The sequence below is a fragment of the Lissotriton helveticus genome, chromosome 9, assembly GCF_964261635.1.
Source record: "Lissotriton helveticus chromosome 9, aLisHel1.1, whole genome shotgun sequence".
In the NCBI taxonomy this organism is placed as follows: Eukaryota; Metazoa; Chordata; class Amphibia; order Caudata; family Salamandridae; genus Lissotriton; species Lissotriton helveticus.
This window is the reverse complement of record NC_136070.1, coordinates 667,158,771-667,182,381: the sequence shown is the minus strand read 5'-3', so window position 1 is coordinate 667,182,381 and position 23,611 is coordinate 667,158,771. Positions and strand designations below refer to the sequence as shown.

The 23,611-nt window shown below is 45.0% G+C and overlaps 1 protein-coding gene across 1 annotated transcript in view; it reads right to left on the bottom strand.

The window, feature by feature from the left end:
• Positions 1-724: 724 nt before the first annotated feature.
• The window catches only part of LOC144782918 (uncharacterized), a 200,002-nt gene continuing 177,115 nt past the window's right edge, over positions 725-23,611 (bottom strand). The window contains exons 9-11 of the mRNA XM_078662161.1: positions 10,671-10,733; positions 9,995-10,035; positions 725-841 (exon numbers count right to left, since the gene is read on the bottom strand). Coding sequence (XP_078518287.1) covers positions 741-841; positions 9,995-10,035; positions 10,671-10,733 — 205 coding nt within the window. The 3' untranslated portion in view covers positions 725-740. The remainder of the gene's footprint in view (positions 842-9,994; positions 10,036-10,670; positions 10,734-23,611) is intronic.

Sequence of the window (23,611 nt, the reverse complement as noted above, 5' to 3'; positions counted from 1 at the left end):
AAAACCACAGAATGTCTGCCTGAGCCAATCATTAGGCATCAGGACATAGTGTAGAATAAAAAGGTGCCTCCTTTAACACTGTACCAATATGCACTGCGACGTCAGATCCAAGTGGGCAGGGAGGTGAAGCCAATTTTCTTATTCACTAAATGGGAACAAATGTTGCCAAAACTATTCGAAAACCAGTAGCGTAGCAACACTCACCCTTTCCTGCTCGCAATGATATTTTGGCTGGGCACGCATCATGCACCACAGAGCAATCTGAAGCGCACTAGGCATACTGCAGCGCCTCAGTGCAGATGTTGGCACAAGGAGCTTTGATAAGCATGATGTAGACACCGCCCTCCACTGACTTTAATTAGGAATTTAAGAAGAATGAGTATTCCAGAGGATATACTACTGAAGACAGTCAAGAGGGATTGGTTGAGCCAATGTTTATCCAGAGCGACTCGTTTGGAGGCAGTTTTTTAGAGCAGGGATGCCGCTCCTGGTGCCTGTCACTTTCTCCAGCTCAACAAGGTTAATGGCAGATGGCATGGGAGGGCTTCAAGAGAGAGAAAGAGGGAAAAGAAAGGGAGAAAGTAATCAGAGAGTGAGAAAAGAGAGAACAGATAGATGGAAAGAGACACATTGCATGAGGAGATGAAGGGAGATGGGCTGGTTTGAGCATCTTTGCCAGGGCTACTTGTGGTTCCTCATTCCGGCCCTGGTCTGAGCCACAGTTCTCTTGACAGATGGATTCAGTCATAAAATCCATCAAAGTCTTCTTTCTCCAGACTCCTCCCCTTCTTGGTCATACCTTCTGATTCTGTGTTGCTTGCCTCAGACTCCTCCATTAAATCTGGTAAAACAAGGTAAAAGTCATTTCCTTTTTATAAAACCTTTCATAGTTTAAACTATGTCTTCAAGATACAGTACATCATGGCCAATATTTCCTCCCTTTGAATCAATAAAAATCATATTTGCTTATGACGTGCATTTAAATAAAATAGATTTATTTACACCTGTACTAAGTACACCTGAACGCTAGGATCCAGATTTACTTTTTTGTTTTTTATTTCTACAATGGTTAATTTTTCAATTAAAATGTTATTGCATGAATATGGCAGCCATGTTTATACAGCAATATGTTTTTTTTCTTCTTTATAATTGTGTTGTATGTGCTTGCAATACAAATAAAGAAAATAACCTTCACACCTGCTTATTGAGGCCAGACCCATTGGCTTTGCCAATGCTTGCTGCACTTTGCTCTTTAGTTTATTGTCCGGCTAACAATTTCTATTTACATATTAGCCCTGCACATTCCAGAAGAGAAGGAATGTTCCAATGGTTTTTAATTGAGTGTTAAATATGTGATTGTCGGTGTATTGCATTTGCCTTCTAGTTCATCACATCCTTAGTAATGGAGTGCATTCATTGTAGAAATTGTTGATTCACATAAGCATGTGTTGTTATAAATTGTAGAGAATGGAAGGATATGTTTCTCTAATTCCAACTACTGTGAGTTCACCATGTGCTGCAAGTGCACATTTAACTATGTGTCATATAGAATTATGTCCAATAGGGTCATTTCAGAGACCGCCAAATCTTGGTACACATGTTTTGAAGCCACCCCTACAGGCTAACCATACTACCCCAGAGAAGGAACTGTGCCTAATGCCCCTAGATTGCAAAGTAGTCTTATTGCTCAGGAAATGGACGAATGTTTGAAGGTTCTCAATGCTCCCTCGAGTGAAAGAGGAAGTTCAGAATTGAGTCAAGGAACGATTCAGTCACCAGTGAGAGTAAATCTGGTGGATGTGGCTAAATTAAAGTTAAAATTGGAAGAAATGATTAGTAAAAACCTTGCATTGGCTCGAATAAATCCCTACAAAGAAGACAAGAACATGAACGTGTGTTTATGTGTAAGGATGTTACCATATGTGCTGGACAAGTTTATAGCAGACTATCTGAATAAGCCCCAAAATATGAGGTAGATTTAAATAGGACAAGAGCCTTGCAGAACAGCTACAGTGTGTACTTTGGTGAGGAGGGCATAGCCTGCATGAGAACATCAGGAACGAAAATATGGGTTAGAGAGCTGATTCAAAACATTTGTAAATGGAGTGGGTTAGACAAGTGAAAGGTAGATGGGCGAAGAAAGAAAGACCCAAAGAGACCTACAGGAGAGCCACCATCTTTCTATAGAAAAGGGAGTGAGTGCCTCAAATTTCCCCTTAAGGGAAGTGCCCAGAAGAAGTTACATTCATGTGCCTTGGAGTAGAAGTGATCTTGTGTCATTCAATAATGATTATCCAAAATTAAGAAAGAAGCCAGTGGAGTAGTACAAGCAGGTTGAGCAAAGTTCATGAGGCACAGTGGCGCTGTGCTCATGACGAGCTGAGCTCGTCATAACCGCTGTGAAACGTCCACGCGGGGATAATACCCCTGCTCCGCTGGGCGTTTCATTAAACGGGCATGGTCATGAGGAGCTCAGCACGTCATGAGCACAGCGCACCGTGCAGCGTGACGAGCCGAGCTCGTCACAAGCATCACTGCGCCGCACGCAGCCTCCCTCCCCCCGCGAGGGAATTAACCCCACGGAAAAGGTGTTAAAAGTGGAGAAATACAGAAAATTGTGCTTCTTGTGGGCGACTCTCCATGCTGTTTTTCATGATTTCCAGGACAACAGCCGAGCAGATAGATAGCATGGGAAGTTTAACATAGTTTGTGATTTCCCTAACTACCGGTGTATGTTAACATATATTTATATTATAATACTGATATTTACCTGCAGATGTAATATTTTTCTGTATTTGTTTGCTTAATTTCTAAAACACAACAGGCAGCAAAGTGTTAGTGCATGTTTATCAGTTAATTAAATGTGGAAATGTACCATTTTACAACTTCATTTATTCACAAAACTTAAATGAAAATATGGATAAATACCAATAAGATGGCACAAAAATAAATATGGATAAATACAGACGGAAATGTAAAAAAATGAAATACCATAAAACCGGAGCCCTAATTACAATACCGCGTTTTTGCTTTTCTGTAGTGAGAGGGAGAGCTACACTCTCCCAGTGCTTACACAGATGCAGGGAGGTGCACGCAGACCAGTTGCATATTTTTCTGCTACTCTTGACCCATTAGCTGAAGCATTGCCTGATGTCTCAAATCCGTGGCAGCCGGAGGTGTCATCTTAGAGAGGTGTGAAAGCATTGTGATAAGTCATCCATTGACTCTCTATGTTCCCCATTCCATTGTGATACTGTTGACCAGAACCCAAACACAGCACCTAACAAACTGTGGCCTCACTAAGTATGAGCAAATCATACTGGCCCCTGAAAATGTCACCCTGGAGCATTGTGCTATTTTGAATTCTGTTACTTTGTTTCCCCTTCCAGAGAATGACTATGAGTATGGTGAATTGGAGTTTGACTGTCTGTATGTCACTGAACTGTGCATCAAGCTAAGACCAGACATACAAGATGAGCTACTACCCAAATCTGATTTTACACTATTTGTGGATGGCTCGTGTTTGCAAGACCATAGGGTAAACTTGAAAGCTGCCTGTGCAGTATATACAGCTTCATGAGTAGTTGAAGCTTCCTGGCTTCAAGGAGTATTCTCTGCATAAGTGGCTGAATTCATTGATCTGATCAGGTCATGCTGTGTTTCAGACTAGCTGCAGGTGACAATTTTCACTGATAGTCAGCATGGCTTTGGTGTTGTGCATTACTTCAGGCAGTTATGGTCTCAACTTGGATTTATGACCGCTTCAGGATCCCCATCAGGCATGGTGAGCAAGTGAGGAAGCTTATTGAAGCTTTGCCCAAGTTGCAGTTGTGAAATACTCAGCACACTGCAAAGGGGACGATTATGTGGCTGTGGGCAACAGGTATGCTGATGAGGTTGCTAAGTACTGTGCACACAAAGTTTGTAAATTTAAAGAGTAATAAACGAACGAGGGAACAGGTGAGACCAAGCATAACCTTTTGTTAACAACTGCTTATACATGGAAGGAAGTTATGCGGCTTCTGAAAGAGGTGTCAGAGGCAGAACAGCAAAGTTGGATCACAGCAGGTTGTGTCAAGAGAGATGATGACATTTGGGTTTCAGACGAGGGAAGTCCTGAGTTGCCAAATAATCTTTTGCCACCAATGGCTAGGCTGCTCATGTAGGAAGGATGCCATGGTCTGCTTGTTCAGTCAAACCTAGTTACACCCCCAATATAGATTGACGACTGAAGCATTGTGTCTCAAATGTGTTGTGTGCCAATTGTTTAATATAGAGAATGGAACAGCAGTAACACTGAGCCACATAGTAAGAGAGTAGGTGGTCCATTATGCAGGATGCAGTTGGATTTAATTGTGATGCCTGTGTGCAATGGGTTGAGGTATGTCTTGGATGTTGTTTGTATCTTTTCATGGTGAGTTGAAGCTTACCCGGCCAGGAGAATTGACAGTCTCACAGTACCTAAAATTTTGTTGAGGGAGTTAATACCTAATTTAGGGTTTTGGACTTCTCTAGAGTCAGACCATGGGACACACTTCGACATTGAGATTCTGAAAATGTTGTGTGCAGCTTTACAAGTAGAGCAGAGACTGCATTGTAGATATCGGCCTGAAGCTTCATGTCTGATGGATCAAATTAATGGCACACTGAAATCCAGACTAGCAAAAGTGTGTGCTTCCACATCATTAAATTGGCCTGATGCTTTGCCTCTTGTGTTGATGAGTCATTGCAGCATTCCTAATCGGAGGACAGGATTGTCTTCTAATGAAAATATCATGGGAAGAGCAATGAGACTGCCAGCGGTACCTGCAAATGTACTTGTGAACAAAGGACTGGCTGATGTGGTGCATCACCAGGAGCAGTGCCATGACCTTAGTCTTGGCGACATGGTTTTGTTGAAGAAACATTTGAAGAAGAGTTGTCTCGAGCCCTGCTGGCATGGCCCTTACCAGGTGATCCTAGTCACCACATCTGTTGTGAAATGTGACAGTCTCCCCAACTGGCTGCATGCTGCACACACTCACAGGGTTCTATGTCCCCTTCATGATGTAACAGCATCTCTCCCAGATGTTCCAGTGGTGGTTGAGAGACCACAGGAGCAGATTAATCAAGCTGTAGGGGAGCAGCAACAGTCTGAAACAGCACTTGTTCAGCCTAAGGGGGACCTTGATGAATGGATAGTTGGAGCTGAAGCAGGAGAGTCTTGCCCTGTGGTGGTGACTTAGAGAAATTCAGACTCAGACGAAGGGCCTAGTGCTGTAGAATCACAAGCGGGGTGAAAATTGCAAAAAACACAGTTGATGGACAGAATGTAGAACAATGTCATACATTCACCCCAGTACAAAGATCTGGGCCTAAATCCATCGTTTTTTTGCACTCCACACCACCCTGGGTTAGACACTGGCTATATGCAAATCAGCTCTGACCCTGTGCCTCATGGGAACAGTCCAGTGCGAACTACCAAGCCATGTCTTTCCCAGACCGGAATCAAGCATCCAAGGACCGGTTTCTGGCTATCAGCCTTCATCAGCCTGGATAGCTTGACTCCAGTGGTGTGGAGAGCCTGGGACTCACGTCTGAGCATACCCAGCACACTCGGGGTGAAAATTGCAAAAAACACAGTTGATGGACAGAATGTAGAACAATGTCATACATTCACCCCAGTACAAAGATCTGGGCCTAAATCCATCGTTTTTTTGCACTCCACACCACCCTGGGTTAGACACTGGCTATATGCAAATCAGCTCTGACCCTGTGCCTCATGGGAACAGTCCAGTCCAAACTACCAAGCCATGTCTTTCCCAGACCGGAATCAAGCATCCAAGGACCGGTTTCTGGCTATCAGCCTTTATCAGCCTGGATAGCTTTTCTCCCCGAGTGGGCTGGGTATGCTCAGACGTGAGTCCCAGGCTCTCCACACCACTGGAGTCAAGCTATCAAGGCTGATGAAGGCTGATAGCCAGAAACCGGTCCTTGGATGCTTGATTCCGGTCTGGGAAAGACATGGCTTGGTAGTTCGGACTGGACTGTTCCCATGAGGCACAGGGTCAGAGCTGATTTGCATATAGCCAGTGTCTAACCCAGGGTGGTGTGGAGTGCAAAAAAACGATGGATTTAGGCCCAGATCCTTGTACTGGGGTGAATGTATGACATTGTTCTACATTCTGTCCATCAACTGTGTTTTTTGCAATTTTCTCCCCAAGTGGGCTGGGTATGCTCAGACGTGAGTCCCAGGCTCTCCACACCACTGGAGTCAAGCTATCCAGGCTGATGAAGGCTGATAGCCAGAAACCGGTCCTTGGATGCTTGATTCCGGTCTGGGAAAGACATGGCTTGGTAGTTCGGACTGGACTGTTCCCATGAGGCACAGGGTCAGAGCTGATTTGCATATAGCCAGTGTCTAACCCAGGGTGGTGTGGAGTGCAAAAAAACGATGGATTTAGGCCCAGATCCTTGTACTGGGGTGGATGTATGACATTGTTCTACATTCTGTCCATCAACTGTGTTTTTTGCAATGTTCTCCCCGAGTGGGCTGGGTATGCTCAGACGTGAGTCCCAGGCTCTCCACACCACTGGAGTCAAGCTATCCAGGCTGATGAAGGCTGATAGCCAGAAACCGGTCCTTGGATGCTTGATTCCGGTCTGGGAAAGACATGGCTTGGTAGTTCGGACTGGACTGTTCCCATGAGGCACAGGGTCAGAGCTGATTTGCATATAGCCAGTGTCTAACCCAGGGTGGTGTGGAGTGCAAAAAAACGATGGATTTAGGCCCAGATCCTTGTACTGGGGTGAATGTATGACATTGTTCTACATTCTGTCCATCAACTGTGTTTTTTGCAATTTTCTCCCCGAGTGGGCTGGGTATGCTCAGACGTGAGTCCCAGGCTCTCCACACCACTGGAATCAAGCTATCCAGGCTGATGAAGGCTGATAGCCAGAAACCGGTCCTTGGATGCTTGATTCCGGTCTGGGAAAGACATGGCTTGGTAGTTCGGACTGGACTGTTCCCATGAGGCACAGGGTCAGAGCTGATTTGCATATAGCCAGTGTCTAACCCAGGGTGGTGTGGAGTGCAAAAAACAATGGATTTAGGCCCAGATCCTTGTACTGGGGTGAATGTATGACATTGTTCTACATTCTGTCCATCAACTGTGTTTTTTAAATTTTTCTCCCCGAGTGGGCTGGGTATGCTCAAACGTGAGTCCCAGGCTCTCCACACCACTGGAGTCAAGCTATCCAGGCTGATGAAGGCTGATAGCCAGAAACCGGTCCTTGGATGCTTGATTCCGGTCTGGGAAAGACATGGCTTGGTAGTTCGGACTGGACTGTTCCCATGAGGCCCAGAGTCAGAGCTGATTTGCATATAGCCAGTGTCTAACCCAGGGTGGTGTGGAGTGCAAAAAAACGATGGATTTAGGCCCAGATCCTTGTACTGGGGTGAATGTATGACATTGTTCTACATTCTGTCCATCAACTGTGTTTTTTGCAATTGTAGAATCACAAGCAGCAGCTGGAGAACGCTGGTCAGGAAGGCAAGAAAGAGGGAGACTGAACCCGCTAGAGGAATGTGGCCTCCAAACCATTCAAGAGGATACGGAGGATTCTGATTCGAGTGTCGGAGAAGGTGAAGGACTTGCACTCAGGAGATCAAAAAGAACTAGAGCGTCATCAATGTTACTCATCCCTCAAATGTATATACTTTGCCACCAATGACAAACGTTTGGGAACTGGAGGATAGAGACGAAGCTATGGCAGAACCTCTGTGACGATATGCTTGCGGCTGAACTGTGTTTTGACTCCATCTTGCCACGGAACAGATAAAACCGGATTATCATTCGATTTATTTCTAGACTGAACTTTGAAATGAGCTTTTGAATAGAGACAACTTAATAACCTTTGTTAAAAAGAATAAAGAGGATTACTGAGGCCCGAGGCTGCTGGAGGTTGTCATTTTAGAAGAACATGGAGTAGGGCTGAGGAAGTCTAACAAACATTTTGTAAATAAATGTTGTTACATTAATGTGAACTTTGTTTGCAATCTGCACAGATGGAATCCAACAGAGAAGACTCTGCTGCTGCTACTTGAAACCCAACTGTCTGGTTTTGGAGAAGTGATGGAAACTAACCCTAACACTCATAGATGTGGGTACATAATAGCAGGCACATTAATAGTCATAGTTGTAATACTGATTGTTTTGCTTGCAGGATTAAAAATCACCTACATCTAGCTCAGTAGAGGCTAAGCCCAAAGTTAACCCCAAACCCTTACATCCTGCTGACAATAGTCCGTTTACATTTTACATTAAGGAGTTGCTTACAGATTCATCAAGAGGTGATCTTTCCTCAAATGTTTATTATAAATTGCTTTATGAACATGTGGACACCATGGAAGTGAGAGAATGCTACAACTGCACGCAACTGCCTGCATACGCTGCAGAAGGTATAACCTAACATCACCTTCCTCTGACTTATGGTGTTACCTGTAGTTTAGTGGTGGGCTCTTTCCATGGACTTGGTAATTTCCAATATTTTTTTTCAAATTATGATTTAGTCCTTTCAGAAGTTCCTTTGTTTAAAGACTTGAATAGACATTCTTATACCAAAGTCACTGACACCGCTAAAAGGTATTTAACACCTACCTTGACACTAGATATCACCTATTCCCCCAGACATAATTTAACTTGCATTTTGACAGATGTTGAGAAGAAATGTGTAGATTTAGTAATAGACAGCAGGAGGGAGGTAAAGCAACAAACCTAAGTGAACTAAGTGAACTAACAAAGAGATTGATCACCAAGCAGAAGGAAATCAAGCCACTTCAGCTTTAGATTGGCAGCATAAAGGGAAATTGAATATGGAGATGGACAAGAATGAATATGACATTCTATTTTTGGGAAGGATTGAATATAACCAGACATTTGAAATGAGAGAAAATTCGGAATATTTCAAGATGGGAACGATCCAGTGATACCAGGACTTTAATTTGTTTGTGGAAAGTTTGCCTATTTCAAATTGCCCAAGACATTGTATGCTACATGTTATTTAGGAGTAATCTTCCCAAAGATTTAACATGTGGAACATGAAGATGACCCTGTGTGGGAGCAGAAATCTAGGCCTAAAAAAGGAGGCATTGCTGGGGAAGTGGTAGGAGATAATTGTGGTGCAATGATTCCATCTGTGGGTATGATTCTGAATGACATCTAGATTAGAATTACATTGGCTACCAATATAGCAGGAGCTTTATTAGTTGTAGATACTGAAATAGTAGCTGTTAGATCTATGGTTTTGCAGACTAGACTTGTGTTAGACATCCTTCTTGCAAAAGAGGGCCGAGTCTGTCAGATGTTAAAAGTCCAGCAATGCTGCACCTACATTCCTGAGAACTTTTGGCAAGAATGAGACGCGCTAATGCACTAGGGGAAGACGGCCATGTATGTTGTATCAGGATCAGGGAGTCATCCAAGCTCGTCCTGATGTTCAACTGGAGGGTGGGAAATTCAAGTGAAGTTGTCAATTTCTATTGTGGAATGGTGGAAAACTATTGGAGTTGATGATGTGGAATTCTCGAATGTTCTGTAGGTTTAATTGGTGTTCACACTGTTAGTTTCTAGAGAAGATACCTTTTGACTTCGAGGGGTACAGACCTCTCTATTCATATTTCCCTTGTGTGGCTTTATGCTATAGATTGTCCAAATTTAAATTGGTTGATTAATGTTGATTAATGTTCACTCTCTTTTACCTTTCAGGCAACTAAGAAAAGTCTATCACCAGGAGAAATAGTAAGAATGGCCTGTGCTCCATCATACTGAACAAGATGTCCACTTTTTGTTTAAAGAGTGGTCTTTTATTTAAAACATTCTTTAGCTCATTAACTTATACCTTAGGACATGCACATCAATGGCCCCAACCAGCCTCACAAACAGTGAACTATTTTTACCACAATGTAAGAACCCATTGGAATCAGAATGCAGTGTACATGAAAGCCCAAACGCACCTTCTGTCCCAGCAGCTGTGCCATATTCCTGCTTGTCTTGTCTGAATTGGAGCAATGAAAAAGACAAGTCATACTTCAAGCAATGGAGATATAGTTAGTTTGTAAGTAGCTAGCATGTGCCAAGAAACTAACTGTGGACAGCCTAGCCCCATTCCATGCTTCCCACTTATCCCCTACAAATTATGCGCTTTATTTAGAGTTTGGCAGATGCGATACTTCATCACAACCGTGAAGGATGTCAAGTCTTCCATGTCACAAGTACAATATAGCCTACTGCACTTGTATTACAGAGGAGAGGATAGCCGTGACATTTTGACAGAGTAACCCATCTGACTAAACTCTACATAAAGCCTTTTTTAATCAGAAATTGTAGCAAGGTGCCAAATGTAAATTAAATAAGCAGGTCATTTTTCGAAGTGTACAAAACTGTTTTTTGTTTTAATTTCATCTGGTGTATGTAAAATTGAGCAAAGTTACATAAAAGTTTGTTTCCATTATCTTGAGTGGAAATTGAGCACAAGTTAAAATTTCACCACAGTCACACACAATATCGGTAGACAGACAGAACATGTCCCACAAAACACATTTTTCCACAAATCCAGCTCTAGGTGATAGGAATTGTGCAAACGTTAGTGCCCACATGATGAAGATTCATAGCAGGTGATGTCCTACTCACAGGTAGCTATTCGGTGGAGGAGAGCCTGAATTACAACTCTCATCTTCCTGGAATGATTTCTGGCTGCAGCTCATGGAAGGAAAAGAAAAAATGTATATGAATTTTGCAACACAATGATGTTTTTCCAAATGCACACTGAGGAATGTTTTCAAGAGTGCAGATTAGAAAATAAAATGGCAAACCTAGACATGCAGAAACATGTATCTTGGAAATAGGATCGATCTGGCCAGAAAAAACTTAACTCAGGGTAGGAATACAACATGAGCAGCTCAAACAGCAAAGTGCAGAGTAGGAAAAGGGCAAATATGGATTCTCTCTGTGATGAGTGCAGGAATTCCCAATGATGAAAATGCAATGTGAAATTGTTTCATGTCAAAATGATGCACAATTAGCCAGTGACAAAGGAGGTCAGACGTTTGCAGCAAAAAGTGCAGTTCAGGACATAGTACACTGGCCTTACCTCATGTTTCGATCCATTGTGATCCACTGAGTGTGGAAAAAGCCTTGGCGGAGTTCCGCTACGTGGAACTCAGTGAAGTGCAAAAAAAACCTCCTCCAGTGCTACACGGAGCTCCGCAAGCAGCGGTGTGCGTTCACGGTGATTTTCAGTGCCAGGTGCTTGTCGGCACTGTGCAATCATCGCAAACGGCACCATGCACAGTCCTACGCGGGCACTGCTTCTCATGTAGAATTTTACATGAGCTGCAACTTTCTCAATGCGAACGGACGTTTTGTCAATGCGAGCAGTCGTGAGCATACGCGACCAGTCGCAATGAGAAATATGACCACCCACGTTGGGAAATGTCGCCGGAGGTTGATTTTCGATGCTCGTCAACTTGATGTTGACGATCGCGAACGAGGAAAAATCTCGCCAGGAGGTGGATTTTCCTCGCTCGTGTTCGCCAACTTGACGTTGACGAACGCAGAAACATGTATCTTGGAAATGGGATCGGTCTGGTCAGAAAAACTTGACTCACGGTAGGAATATAATATGAGCAGCTCAAACAGCAAAGTGTAGAGTAGGATCAGTTTACACTTAAGAAAAAGGCAAATGTGGATTCTCTCTGTGATGGGTACAGCAATTCACAATTAAGAAAATGCAATGTTAAATTGTTTCATTTTAAAAGGATGCATAGTTAGCCAGTGACAAAGGAGGCCAGATGGTTGCAGCAAAACATTGTGCAGTACAGTTCAGGACTTGGTACACTGGCTTTACCTTAGGTTTTGATCCATTGTTATCCACTGAGTGTGAAAAAAGCCTGGCCAGAGTTCGCTGAGTTACGCTGCGGAACTCAGCGAAATGCAAAAAAAACTGCCGCTCTAAGGGGAGCTCCACAAAAAGTGGTGTGCGTTAGAAAAATGCTGTTTGCAGTAATTTTCAGTGCCAGGTGCTTGTCCGCACTGGGCAATCCTTGCAAATGGCACCATGCACAGCGCAAGCAGGCGCTGCTTCTTTTCTGCTGCTCGGGTAGATTTTTACTCGGGCGGCAGCTTTCTCAACGTGAACGGACGGTTTCTCAGTTGCAATGAGAAATCTGACTATCCGCATTGAGAAATCTAGCCGGGAGGATGATTTTCCATGCTCGCGCTAGCCAACTTGGTGTTGACGACCACGAACGAGGAAAAATCTCGCTGGGAGGTGGATTTTCTGCACTCACCAACTTGACGTGGACGAAGGTGAGTGAGGTAAAAAGGGATGCTACGCGGAGCAGAGTTTTCCGGAACTCCCCAAGCTCTGCGTAACACGGAGTGCGGAAACCTCCGCAAACTCCACGAGCGGAGCAGAGTTCACTGCCCATACTTAGTGTGAAATCATTGCGTTCAGCCCAATCCCTGACAATCTGGGTGAGTAACTCACTCATCGACTCAGTTGTCAGGAAAATGAAATAATGTGAGCACGGTAAGGTTAAAAGGATTCTATAGTTAGGGGGAAATTCCAGTTAAAAAATACTGTGTAAACAAACAAAACCACAGAAATGTACCAGTTACAGTTATCTCAAGTAAATATAACTTGTGCCCTAAGTAACTAAAACTCACGCCCTCGCCTTTCACAGTTTTGTTATCAATTATGTAATTCCATATGGCATTAGGGATGTTATCAAAGCATGCATTTAACATGTCATGAGTGATGTAATATACAAGGGTAGAAGCAGTGTGTGGTGATGGCACAGGGGTCACAGTGCCCCTACCCTGCTCCCTTATATCTTATTTTGTTTAATTTTTTAGGACTCGGGTATTGAGCCTCTGAGTCCTAAGATAAGGAAAACGGAGGTCACAAAACGTGTTTTGGCTTTGCATTTTTCCATAGGAAAATTAGACACAGCCAAAATGGCGGAATGAACTTACACCAAAATTGACAAAAAGCTAGGTCTTTGTCAAAAAAGCATTCTTTTGTGATTTGATGTAAATCTCTTCAGTAATTTTGGATCATTTAAGGTTCAAAACCTTTGTATATGTCACCCCACGGAAGATTGACTGAGCCAACAGATCTTCCTGTATGATCTGATTGGCTGTCAATAATTGGTTCTCAGCACCAAAGATTTGTGGCTCTGAAGAAAAAAAACAATACATCCTCCTGCCCTTTTTTCATTTCAGCTCCCGGGGATGGGCTAGGGCCTGGGGGATAGGAATTTTTACATTTTATTGGGGAGAGAGGCATGGGCCTCACCCCACTATCCACAAACCTTATAAAGGCCCTGGGGACCCAATCCCTTGGTGTATATTGTGATAATTAGTTGAGGGGACATGCAACCACACTCCCCAAGCCTTCATGAGGCTTGGGGACCCCATCCCCTGGGGTTGATCTTGTACATTAGGGGTGGGGGCGTGTCGCCTCTTCCCCAATCCTTTGTGAGGCCCTGAGGATCTCTTCCCCATGGGTCAAGACTTTTTTTGAGAGGTGATGTGTGCCCCACCTCTCCATTCCCTGGGACATTGAGTTTGCCTGCCTGGGAGACTGTGGGCATATCCTGCCCACACTCTCCCAGGCAGAGAACACAACTTTGCTCCTGCCCGGGATGGCGCAGAGTAAAATGCAGCTCTTGCCCCGGTGGGAACAAATGTACTGAGCCGGGTTTATAAATACAAATTGTTGTCTCCTCCAGGCACCGGTATGGGTGCTGGCTTGGAGTCAGCATGGGTTGCAGGGGCCTTCAGGCTCCCACCACAGCCCTAGACTAAGAAAATAAACTAGAAGCACAATCCAGGTGCCCTCAGTGGGCACTGGCGCCTCCAAATAGATTCAAAAAAAGAATAATAAATGAACGGCACAGACCATTCATTTATAATTCATTTCTCTTGCAAGGAACACTCCATAATGCCCTGTAAGGACTTTTGAATCATATTTTTATGATCTTGATGGCACCCCTAGAAGGGACAAAAGTACCACCAAGCATTTTTGTAATGTTCTGGTTGATTGCAGGGAGCACAGCAGCCTCCCAGCAATATTGAACAAAAAAACAGTAAGTCTCCTGGGTCATTGAATTCAGGACACCCTGGTGACCTTACCATATTTTTTAAAGCACTCTGTGCTGGAGCTGTAAGCTCTTCAGCAGGATTACAGAGCACCCCTGTGGTTGGTCTTATGGCTATACCTATAGCTCGTGCCCTCTCCATGCGTCACTAATTACCTCACCTAACAGAGATCTCTGTTGATATGTTCAGTGATACAATGTATGATAACATGGGTTTGCCCTAGCTGATCCATCATGCTGCTACTGCCTCTCTGCCTGTCCATCATGGTAGGCTTGCTGCTCCTGTCCCTGCCCCCTCCACACTGCTTGCTAATATTCGAGTCTGTGCTACTATTCTCTCCCTCCCACTCTCAAAGTTCCCAGGTCCTCCCACTTCTTCCTTCTCTCCATGGTCCGTTGTGCTGCCACTGCCCCTCCTGCCTGCCCTGCATAGTCTATTGTTCTGCCTCTATCCCCTTAACCCTGCCCTTAGTCGGCTGAGTCCAGACCCAATCCACTCCCTTCTACCCTCCATGGTCCTTTGTGCTTGCCCTTGTCCGCTCCCTCTTGCCCACCATGGTCCCCATTTCTGCCACTAATCCTGCCCCCTGCCATGCATGGTCTGTTGTGCTGCCACTGCCTCACCTTTCTCTCAGCTTCCCTCCTTTATGCATGTGCGGCCCCTGCACTCTTTCTTCTGCCCTTCATGGTCTGGTGTGCTTCCACTGCCCATCCTGGCTGCCCTACATGGTCCATTGTGCTGACAATTCCCCACCGCCTGCCCTGTGTGGTTAGCTTTCTTTCCCTATCCCCTCCTCCCACTTTCTATTGTCCGGCCCCCCTTCCTCCTGCCTTCCATTGTCTGTTGTGTTTCCACTGCCGCACTTTTCTACCCTCCATTGTCTGTGTGTCTCCTTATTCGCTTCCTGGTGCCCTCAATGGTGCATTGTGTTTCCACTGAGCCTCCCTCCTTGCCGGCATGGTCAGCGTGCTGCTTCTGTCCTGCCCGCTCCTCCTACACTCCATTGTACATATGTAGGCCTGCTTCACCCACCCTCCTGCCCTCCACAGTCTGTTGAGATGACTCTGCCCCTCTTGCCTGCCCTACATGGTCTGCTGCCCTGTTCCTCCTGTAATCTGTAGTCCATTGTGCTCCTGCATTGATTGGTCAGCTTGCAGCATTTTTCTCTACCTCCTACCCCAGCCCTGCCCTCCATTGTCCATGTGCGTGCTCTGGTCCTCTCACTGTTGTCCTCCATGGTCTGTTGTGCTGCCACTGCCATCCTGCCTACCCTGTTTGGTCTATTGTGCTGCAACTGTCTCTTCTGTCTTCCCTGCATAGTAAGCTTGTTGCCTCTGCCACCTCCCTCATGCCCTCCACTGTCTGAGTCTGTATCCCTACCCCATTCTTCCTGCCCTCTAGGTTATGTTGTGCTGCCTGTGCCCCTCCCTCCTTCAATCTATGGTCACTGTGTTGTCACAGCCTCTCTCATCTACCCTGTTGCCCTGCTACACCTGCTCACTTGCCCTCCATGGCCAATCGTTCTGCCACTACACCTCTCGCCTGCCCTGTGTGCTCAGTTGTGCTGCCTCTATGCCTCCCTACTGCCTGTCATTGTCAATTTGCTGCCTCTGCCCCTGCTCCATGTCCCCTGCCCTTCCCCTCACAGTATTCTAATGAACACTTAGAACGCTGTCATTCTATATATATATTTTTTTAAAGGCATACCTAAAGCATACATGCCAATATTTTCAAAAATGGCATGTATGCCTGAAGTTGTTTTGAAGAAGAAAATGAGGGAGCCTTTCTCTCAAAGAAATTATGGTTAGTGATCCAAAAAGGTAAAATGGACTATATGTGGGCTATAGATGGGAGGGGTGGTGATAGTTCGTCTACATTAGGGGTCTTTTTTTTCTCTGAGGACCATCTTGGAAGACTGTATTAGTATCAAGCTCCCTCCTTCCAGGGGCGGTGGGTGAAATTTTAAAGTGGTGGGGCACAAAGTGATTATCATCCAGCACCGTAGCGAGCGAGCGCCGGGAGCGAGCCCGAATCCCAAAAGGGGGGTTTGGGGGGATAACCCCCCCCTAAGAAAATTTTGAAAAAAAGAAGAAAAATCGAGCATTTTCAAGCAAATTTGAGAAAGCAGGAAGGTTAATAAAGCAATTGTGAAAGTGCAGTTATTACATTAATAGTTGGCATAACATAGGTAGCTGCTTATTCAGTATAACCACAGAATGACCATGCACGGTTCTACAGCATATTCTAAAGCTGAACAAAACAAGTGGAACTACCCCTCCCTTAAACCATACAAAAGAGGATGAATGAACTAGTCAAATAACAAAAAACAGGGGAGGAATAGGAAACATACATGGGCAAAAAAGCGAAATGACAGAGCAAAATTTACAGCGTGATAAACCAGTAAAATTAATAAAATATCAGATATGCATGTAATAGCAACCCAGCAGTAGGCTGCTCTCCCTCCTAGAGAGGGTAGAAGAACTACAAGGGCTGGCTACAGAGCCATGAACACAGTTGGATGGCTCTCCGGAAGAACCAGTGCACAAATCTGGGGGAGACCCAAAGATTATGTGGTTTTAATGCATTCACCGCCATGTATCTACAGCAGAAATGCTCTGGGTCTGAGAGAAGCACTGGCTTTTGAGAGATTTTGTTGCTGCCGTCTCTTGCTCAGGAATGTGTGTGTTCTCTTGCTCTCTCCTCTGTGTGCTGCTTCCCCTTTACTTTCCCCCACCTCGTCACTTTCATTGTTGCTTCCCTCTACTTGTCCATAGCTTCCTCCGCTCGTCCCCATCCCGCTCAACTTATTATAAAATATTTCACCTTTTCCCCATTAGCCCCTAGCCATTTGTTGCCTGGCACACTTTCCCATGCCTTCTAACCCTTTCCCAACACTCCTCTTTAATTTTTTTCAAACCTTTCAGTGCCTCCTGCACTATCTCTGAGTTTTTTTTATTTTTTATTTCCATTTCGAGGTTGCTGTGTGCGGGTATGCTTGCACAACCAGGAGCCGGGGGCAGTTAGGAATACTTTGGTAATACTTTAGCATATCCCATTAAAAGTGTACATCCATCCATCCCATTAAAAACCACATCCACTTTGGGAACTGATGCTTGTCACACAAGTCCTTTCAGCCAGTGAGAGATCAGTGGTCGTTCAATACTCAAGAGGCAAACTTGAGGCAAAGTTGGCAGGGTATGCTCAGACGTGAGTCCCTTGCTCACTTTGCCACTGGAGACATGGGAGGTGTACTTTCTTAACCACTTGGATGCTAAGGCTATTTTGGATCTTTAATGCAATTTCCATTGAAATCAATGGAAACTCCATGACGAGTTACCCTTGTCATTAGCATCCAAGTAGAATGTGACTGGGCTGCAGATGGCTACTAATTTCAAGAGACCTGTAATTTTCAATATACACATGATTGTGTTTTGCCTCCTTTGGATCGTCTTACTCTCAAAAATAGCCAACAACTTTCAAAAGCAAGATCAAAGTCCTGAAATACTCTCCTAGACTGCAGTGGTTCTAAAATATCACTTCCAGCTGTGGGCCTCAGAAATATTCTTAAACCTGCTGGTTGATGTTTTATTACTGAGTCACCTGCTTTACTTCCTATGCCCTTATGGGACTCTAACAAGTCCAAGAGGCAGTCTGGCTCTCCACTCAGATCTCAGGCCTATGAAACGTAGAGTTGAGTGATTGCAAGCGGCATCCTGCACAGTTATTGCCTTACACTGACTTTTATCACAACAGCTAACATTTTACACACTGAAGTAGTCAGACTTTCAAAAACTAGGCTCCCTTCCAATTTCAGTCTTAGCATTTTTCTCACAAACTGATTAATTCTGGAACTATGTTAGAAAACAGGTACAGCTGTCAATGACATCAAAAGAGTAATTATTGAATGTATGGATATTCTCTCCAGGGCCACTTCAAAGGAATTTATACATGTTACTAATATGATGTGATCATTCAGTACAGCGAAATTGCAAAGGACTGTTGTGGACGTGGTAAATATCAAGATGTACAGGCAACATGTCAACATTAATTGGAGACCCGTGGTTTTGTTTGGCAAAAAATAATGATAGTCTAGATTTTACTGTCTTAAAACTTTCTTCATGTCAGTGAAAGTTAATTTGTAAAAATACCTTTCCCATTATCCCATTCTCTAAATTCACAATTCCAGATTCTGGCAAACACAGATCACAGCCTACATTTAGAGATATCAGCTTGCCCCATGTCAGTGAGTAGGCCTTGCCTTGATTTGAGTTTTAGTAGTTGTAACCTTGCACTTATAAATGTAAGATAACTAAAATTACATTCAAGTGTTTCAAAATGCAAAGTGAAGTAAACAGCCTTTCCTTGGTTTTTAATGTGCTCGCAAATCTATTGTGTTGCATTTATCCAGTTCATACCAAAATACCAAATACCAAAGCTGGGATCCGATTTAGAAACATTGTGGTTCTTGTCAAGCAGAATGTTAATCTAATTCTATTGTAATACAACGAGAATTTGCATAACTTCACATATGATCAGGCAGGTAAGCCAGAACTACATGCTCTACATTTATATTCCATTGCCACCTTCCTATTTTTTCTAACTATAAATCGACAACTCACTGGATATATTTAATAAATTTAACTGTAACAGCTCATTCTTGATTGACAATAATTAATCTTTATTTCAGTTCTGTGACATTATTTTATATAACTGAAGCAAATTGTGGTTTTGATTTTCAAATGGTTTTTCTCTTCGCACTTTTCAAATGCAAAGCTCTCAGACAGCCTTTGGGCTAACTTCGGCGCTATACAAAAAAATAAATAAAAATAAACTGGGGTCTGGAGGTTCTTTAATCAGCACCATGGGCACTACTCACCGAGACCTCACGTTGTCACGATTGGTAACAGCAATTTTGTTTTCTTTGCATTCTGACAGGTGCAGGAATGTAAAGAAAAAACAACACCGATCTGAAGGAGCTACACAGGCCTGATAAGGGAGAACTTGAGACGGCTGCAGCCTTAAATGCCCAAATCAGATTAACAATGCTAACGGTTTAACAGCGCAGGAATACGTGATCCGAGGTCTAGCTATTAAATGGGAAAATGACCCACTGAAATGACAGTCATCCGTCACTCACCACAGCAGAACAACACGTGCATTATGCAGTTTTCTATTACAGGAAAGCAGTTCAAGGCTTACTGGCAAATTTGGGATGGGGGGTGGGCTGGGAGTGGAGAGGAAAACAATCCTCATTCAAAAGTCTTGTTCCGACTTTCCTTTTTACATTTGCTTCCCAAAAATGTGCTTCCTCAGGCCACAGCTAGGAATTTATCGGTGGTCTGTTTGAACTTTTTTATTTTTTTAAGTTAACAGAAAAAAAAAGCAGACAACTAAGAGCAGGAGCGTGTGATCTGTGGCACCTGGCTGTGAGCACGGTGTCAGCAGAGCCCTGTGTGATCTGTGGCACCTGGCTGTGAGCACGGCAGCGCTGTGTGATCTGTGTCCTTGAGCACGGCGTCAGCCCAGCGCTGTGTGATCTGTGGCACCTACCACCGCTGTGTGATCTGTGGCAGACACTGGCTGTGACTGTCCTCATATTTTTTTAAACACAATTTTAATAGATTTCTTAGGCATATAACATAGTATAGTATGTATCTTCACTTTTTTGTATGTTTTAACATTCCAATACATTGTATAAGTAGTTGTGCATCTTCCTAGTGATACATTACTGATTAAAGTCGCATGCTATATTAACTAACAATCAGCAAATGCATTCATAATCATATTAATATATTTGAAACAGTATATCCGATGCATCAATATACCATCATTTGTCTTCCCTCAACAGCCAACACCCTTGTCATCCCACCCGCAATTCTACCCTGGCCTCCCCATACTAACATTGAACTATAAACTTTGCCGCTTCTACCCCATTCGTCTCGGCCGAGGCAGAATCCCCGGGGGACCGATCATGCTGGGGGTGTGTAGTGGGGGGGGGGGGGGAGGAGGGAGAGAGGGAAAGAACTGAACCGTATCGAAGTACAACTGAACTGGTCCTCATATAAAGCGCTTGATACCTTCGGGACGCGTTCGCTACTTCGCGCTATATAAAGCTGCAAATTACTGTATAGACCCCACATCACCCACATCTTCGTTATCTGTCCCCGGAGTTCATGAAGGGTATTACTGCCCAGCCCCAGCCTCAATAGAATTAATTATTTTTCGTTTGGCAGCGTGTCGTCTCAAACGCTGGTGTTTTCATGCAAAGAACGCTCCAAACTTCAGATTTAAAATTGGCTAAAGCGTAGGGTGGGGCGATTCACTGGGATCATGATGAGGGTACTTACGAGGCGCTGAATGGGCTTGTTTTCAGCACAGGAAATGGGGCCCCATTGAGGGTACAGGTTGTGTCGGCTCCCCACAAGGGGGCGATGAGCCAAATGGGAAGGCGGCTGACACCGGATCTTAACGACTAACGCCTTCGAGGGTGCGTGTTTATAATTTCAGGCATCACCATATGTCTTAGTAAAACACTTGCACGTCACGTTTTAGGCAAACTGTATTGTAAATGCATTTAGATAGCGCTTGCGACCCCTGACGAGGCAAACCCTTTTTTCTATTAACCGTGTCCAATAAAGGTTTAAATAGCCGAAAAAATGAATTCGCAACCCAAAAAATGAAAAAACCCTGATTATTTCGGCACTTAAAACAGGAAGCAGAGTTGTTTTTATTACTTATTTGCTACTCACCACACTTATCCCCGCAGTCAGGTCTGGCGGCGAGATTCCGTGAGTGCTGTGCAACAACCAGCCAGGCAAACGTCACAGCGCACGTCCAGAATGACCAATCACTGCATGGCTTCACAGTGAAGTCACACAGTGATTGGCCATGCAGTGCTGAGGCTGAGCCAGTGTGCCACCAGCCAATCTGATTGGCTAGCGAGGCGCATTTGCTGCTCGCCCTGTCGCCCTTAGAAAACCCGGGCTGTGGCACCAAACAAGCACCCCTGGGTCCCGCTGGGGAACTTACAGTGCGCATGCTTGGGAAAGTTTTCAACTTTCCCAAGCATGCGCACTATAAGTTCCCCAACGAAACTGTGCCCTACGGTCTGCTGCAGCCTGAGTGTGGACTGTCACTCAAGCTGCAGCAGGCCACCCCCCTACACAATTCCCGCCGGCGGCTGATTGCTAGTATTCTCATTGTATTTTATTGCGGCCGGCGGCCGCGATGCGTCCATGGTGGCTGGTGGGGCTACGCCCCTACGCCCCAATGGACGCACCGCTGCTGCCTCCTTCCCTCTGCTACTGCACTTTCCTCTTTAGGAAATGCTTTCAGTTTTATATCTGTGATTCCATCAAGGTGGAATTAAGTTAGGGGTGGGTGGTAAACTCCACTTGGAGCACGGAGGACTGCAAAAACTCCACCAACTGCTGGTAGAGCAAAACTTACGGGCACGCTTTCCAAGCAACTAATGGGCCATGGCATGTTGCAAAGACAACATCTCCTGGCGTGCCGTTCTTCAGCTTGGAGGCGTACAGACGCTCAATCCAGACGACAGCATGGCACGATGCAGCACACTTGCGCAGAGCCCTTACACTCAGCGTCGGATTGGTAACGCGGGTATTCAGGCAATGCCCTAGCGGCCGGTGTCCGAGTTCTGCTGTGGGCTGCTTTTTTTAGCAGTCTGGGGGGCTATTTGGGCGCTGTCTCTGTTCTTCTGATACAGTCAGCGGCCCAGTGTGTGTCTGAGTGGCCTTTCTAGAGGCGGATGGGCGCTCATTACCTCCGTTTAGCAGCAATATCACTCCCTTTGTCTCTCGGGCCGGCCCATTAATGTCTGCACATACTGAGCGGGGGCAGGGGACCTGAGTAGAAGTTGCCTCACTTGTTTCACCAGTGTAAACTAACGGGTGCATATTTTTTCCCCTCCCACCTTAAAGATTTTTTAGAAGATTACACCAAAGCAGTGATATGAGGAGTGTTTATGAAAATGTGGGCCGGTTTTGTTTTTTTGTGTGCCCGGGCCGATTTTTATTCCCAATCCAACCCTGCTTACACTGGCTGTTTGTGAAAAGTTCATGTTGGCACTGGCAGTACAGTACTGTCCATAGACTTGGCACAGTACTTCTGTGACGCGGTACAGCAATGAAATCACTGAAGAGCCATGTAGTTGTCCATGTGAATCCTCAGGAGGCTTGGCAGGGTGAGTTTGCAAAGTGCGTGCAGTGACAAGAATCTCGGTACATGCAGCGAGGATGTAAAGAGAGTCCTAGGCAGAAATGCAAGAATCTGAGGTGGATGCAGTTGGAGTCAGTTTAATGTTTTTTTAGTATCTGTACGCGTGGGTTCCAGTCTGATGGTGTTTGCATAAGTCACTGGCCATGCATGATACATATTATGTTATCCAGTCAGCAGGTGCGTGTATGTGTTTATTTCATTTACAATATATGCAACTGCCTATTGGCCGCAATATCCTTTTCAAAACATACAACTTAAAGTTCCAAAAATAACGTTTTTAGGTCTCGCCTGTCGATGCGCATGCGCATCGAGCTTGCGAGACTATGGGGGCTTAACCACTCTTTAACTAACTTGCAAGGAATCGTGGCGATTCCTTGCAGTGCCCGTGACTTTTAAGCTCAATGCGCATGCGCTTAGAGCTTAAAAGCGCGTGCACATCTCACAGCCTCCCCCAGCTCCGCCCCCTCCTCTCCTGCCCGCCGTGTCGCATTTCTCCTCCCCCCACCCCTTCTCTCTCGTCCAGCCGTCGTGTTTATTTATTGTTTTACCCGCTCCGCCCCCTCCCCTGCCCGCCGTGTCGCATCGTCATGGCAGCTTTGAAAGTAGGGGCAGAAGAGCGCCACTCTCTCTCCCAGCACACCTCCCCCTCCAGCATCCACTCCCCCCTTGTCTCTCTGTGCCCACCCCCACCACTCCTAATGAGCTGCTTGTTTTCATTTGCAGTACACCATGTGCGCATTTACTTTCATAACGGTGGCTCACCGTTTTAACTTGTTTTAATTTCCCAATCTGACCAAAAGGTTTGCCGATGCCTGACGTGCTACTGCTCCGCCCCCTCCCCTGCCCGCCGTGTCGCATCGTCATGGCAGCTTTGAAAGTAGGGGCAGAAGAGCCCCACTCTCTCTCCCAGCACACCTCCCCCTCCAGCATCCACTCCCCCCTTGTCTCTCTGTGCCCGCCCCCACCACTCCTAATGAGCTGCTTGTTTTCATTTGCAGTACACCATGTGCGCATTTACTTTCATAACGGTGGCTCACCGTTTTAACTTGTTAGTTCTCGCCTGTCGATGCGCATGCGCATCGAGCTTGCGAGACTATGGGGGCTTAACCACTCTTTAACTAACTTGCAAGGAATCGTGGCGATTCCTTGCAGTGCCCGTGACTTTTAAGCTCAATGCGCATGCGCTTAGAGCTTAAAAGCGCGTGCACATCTCACAGCCTCCCCCAGCT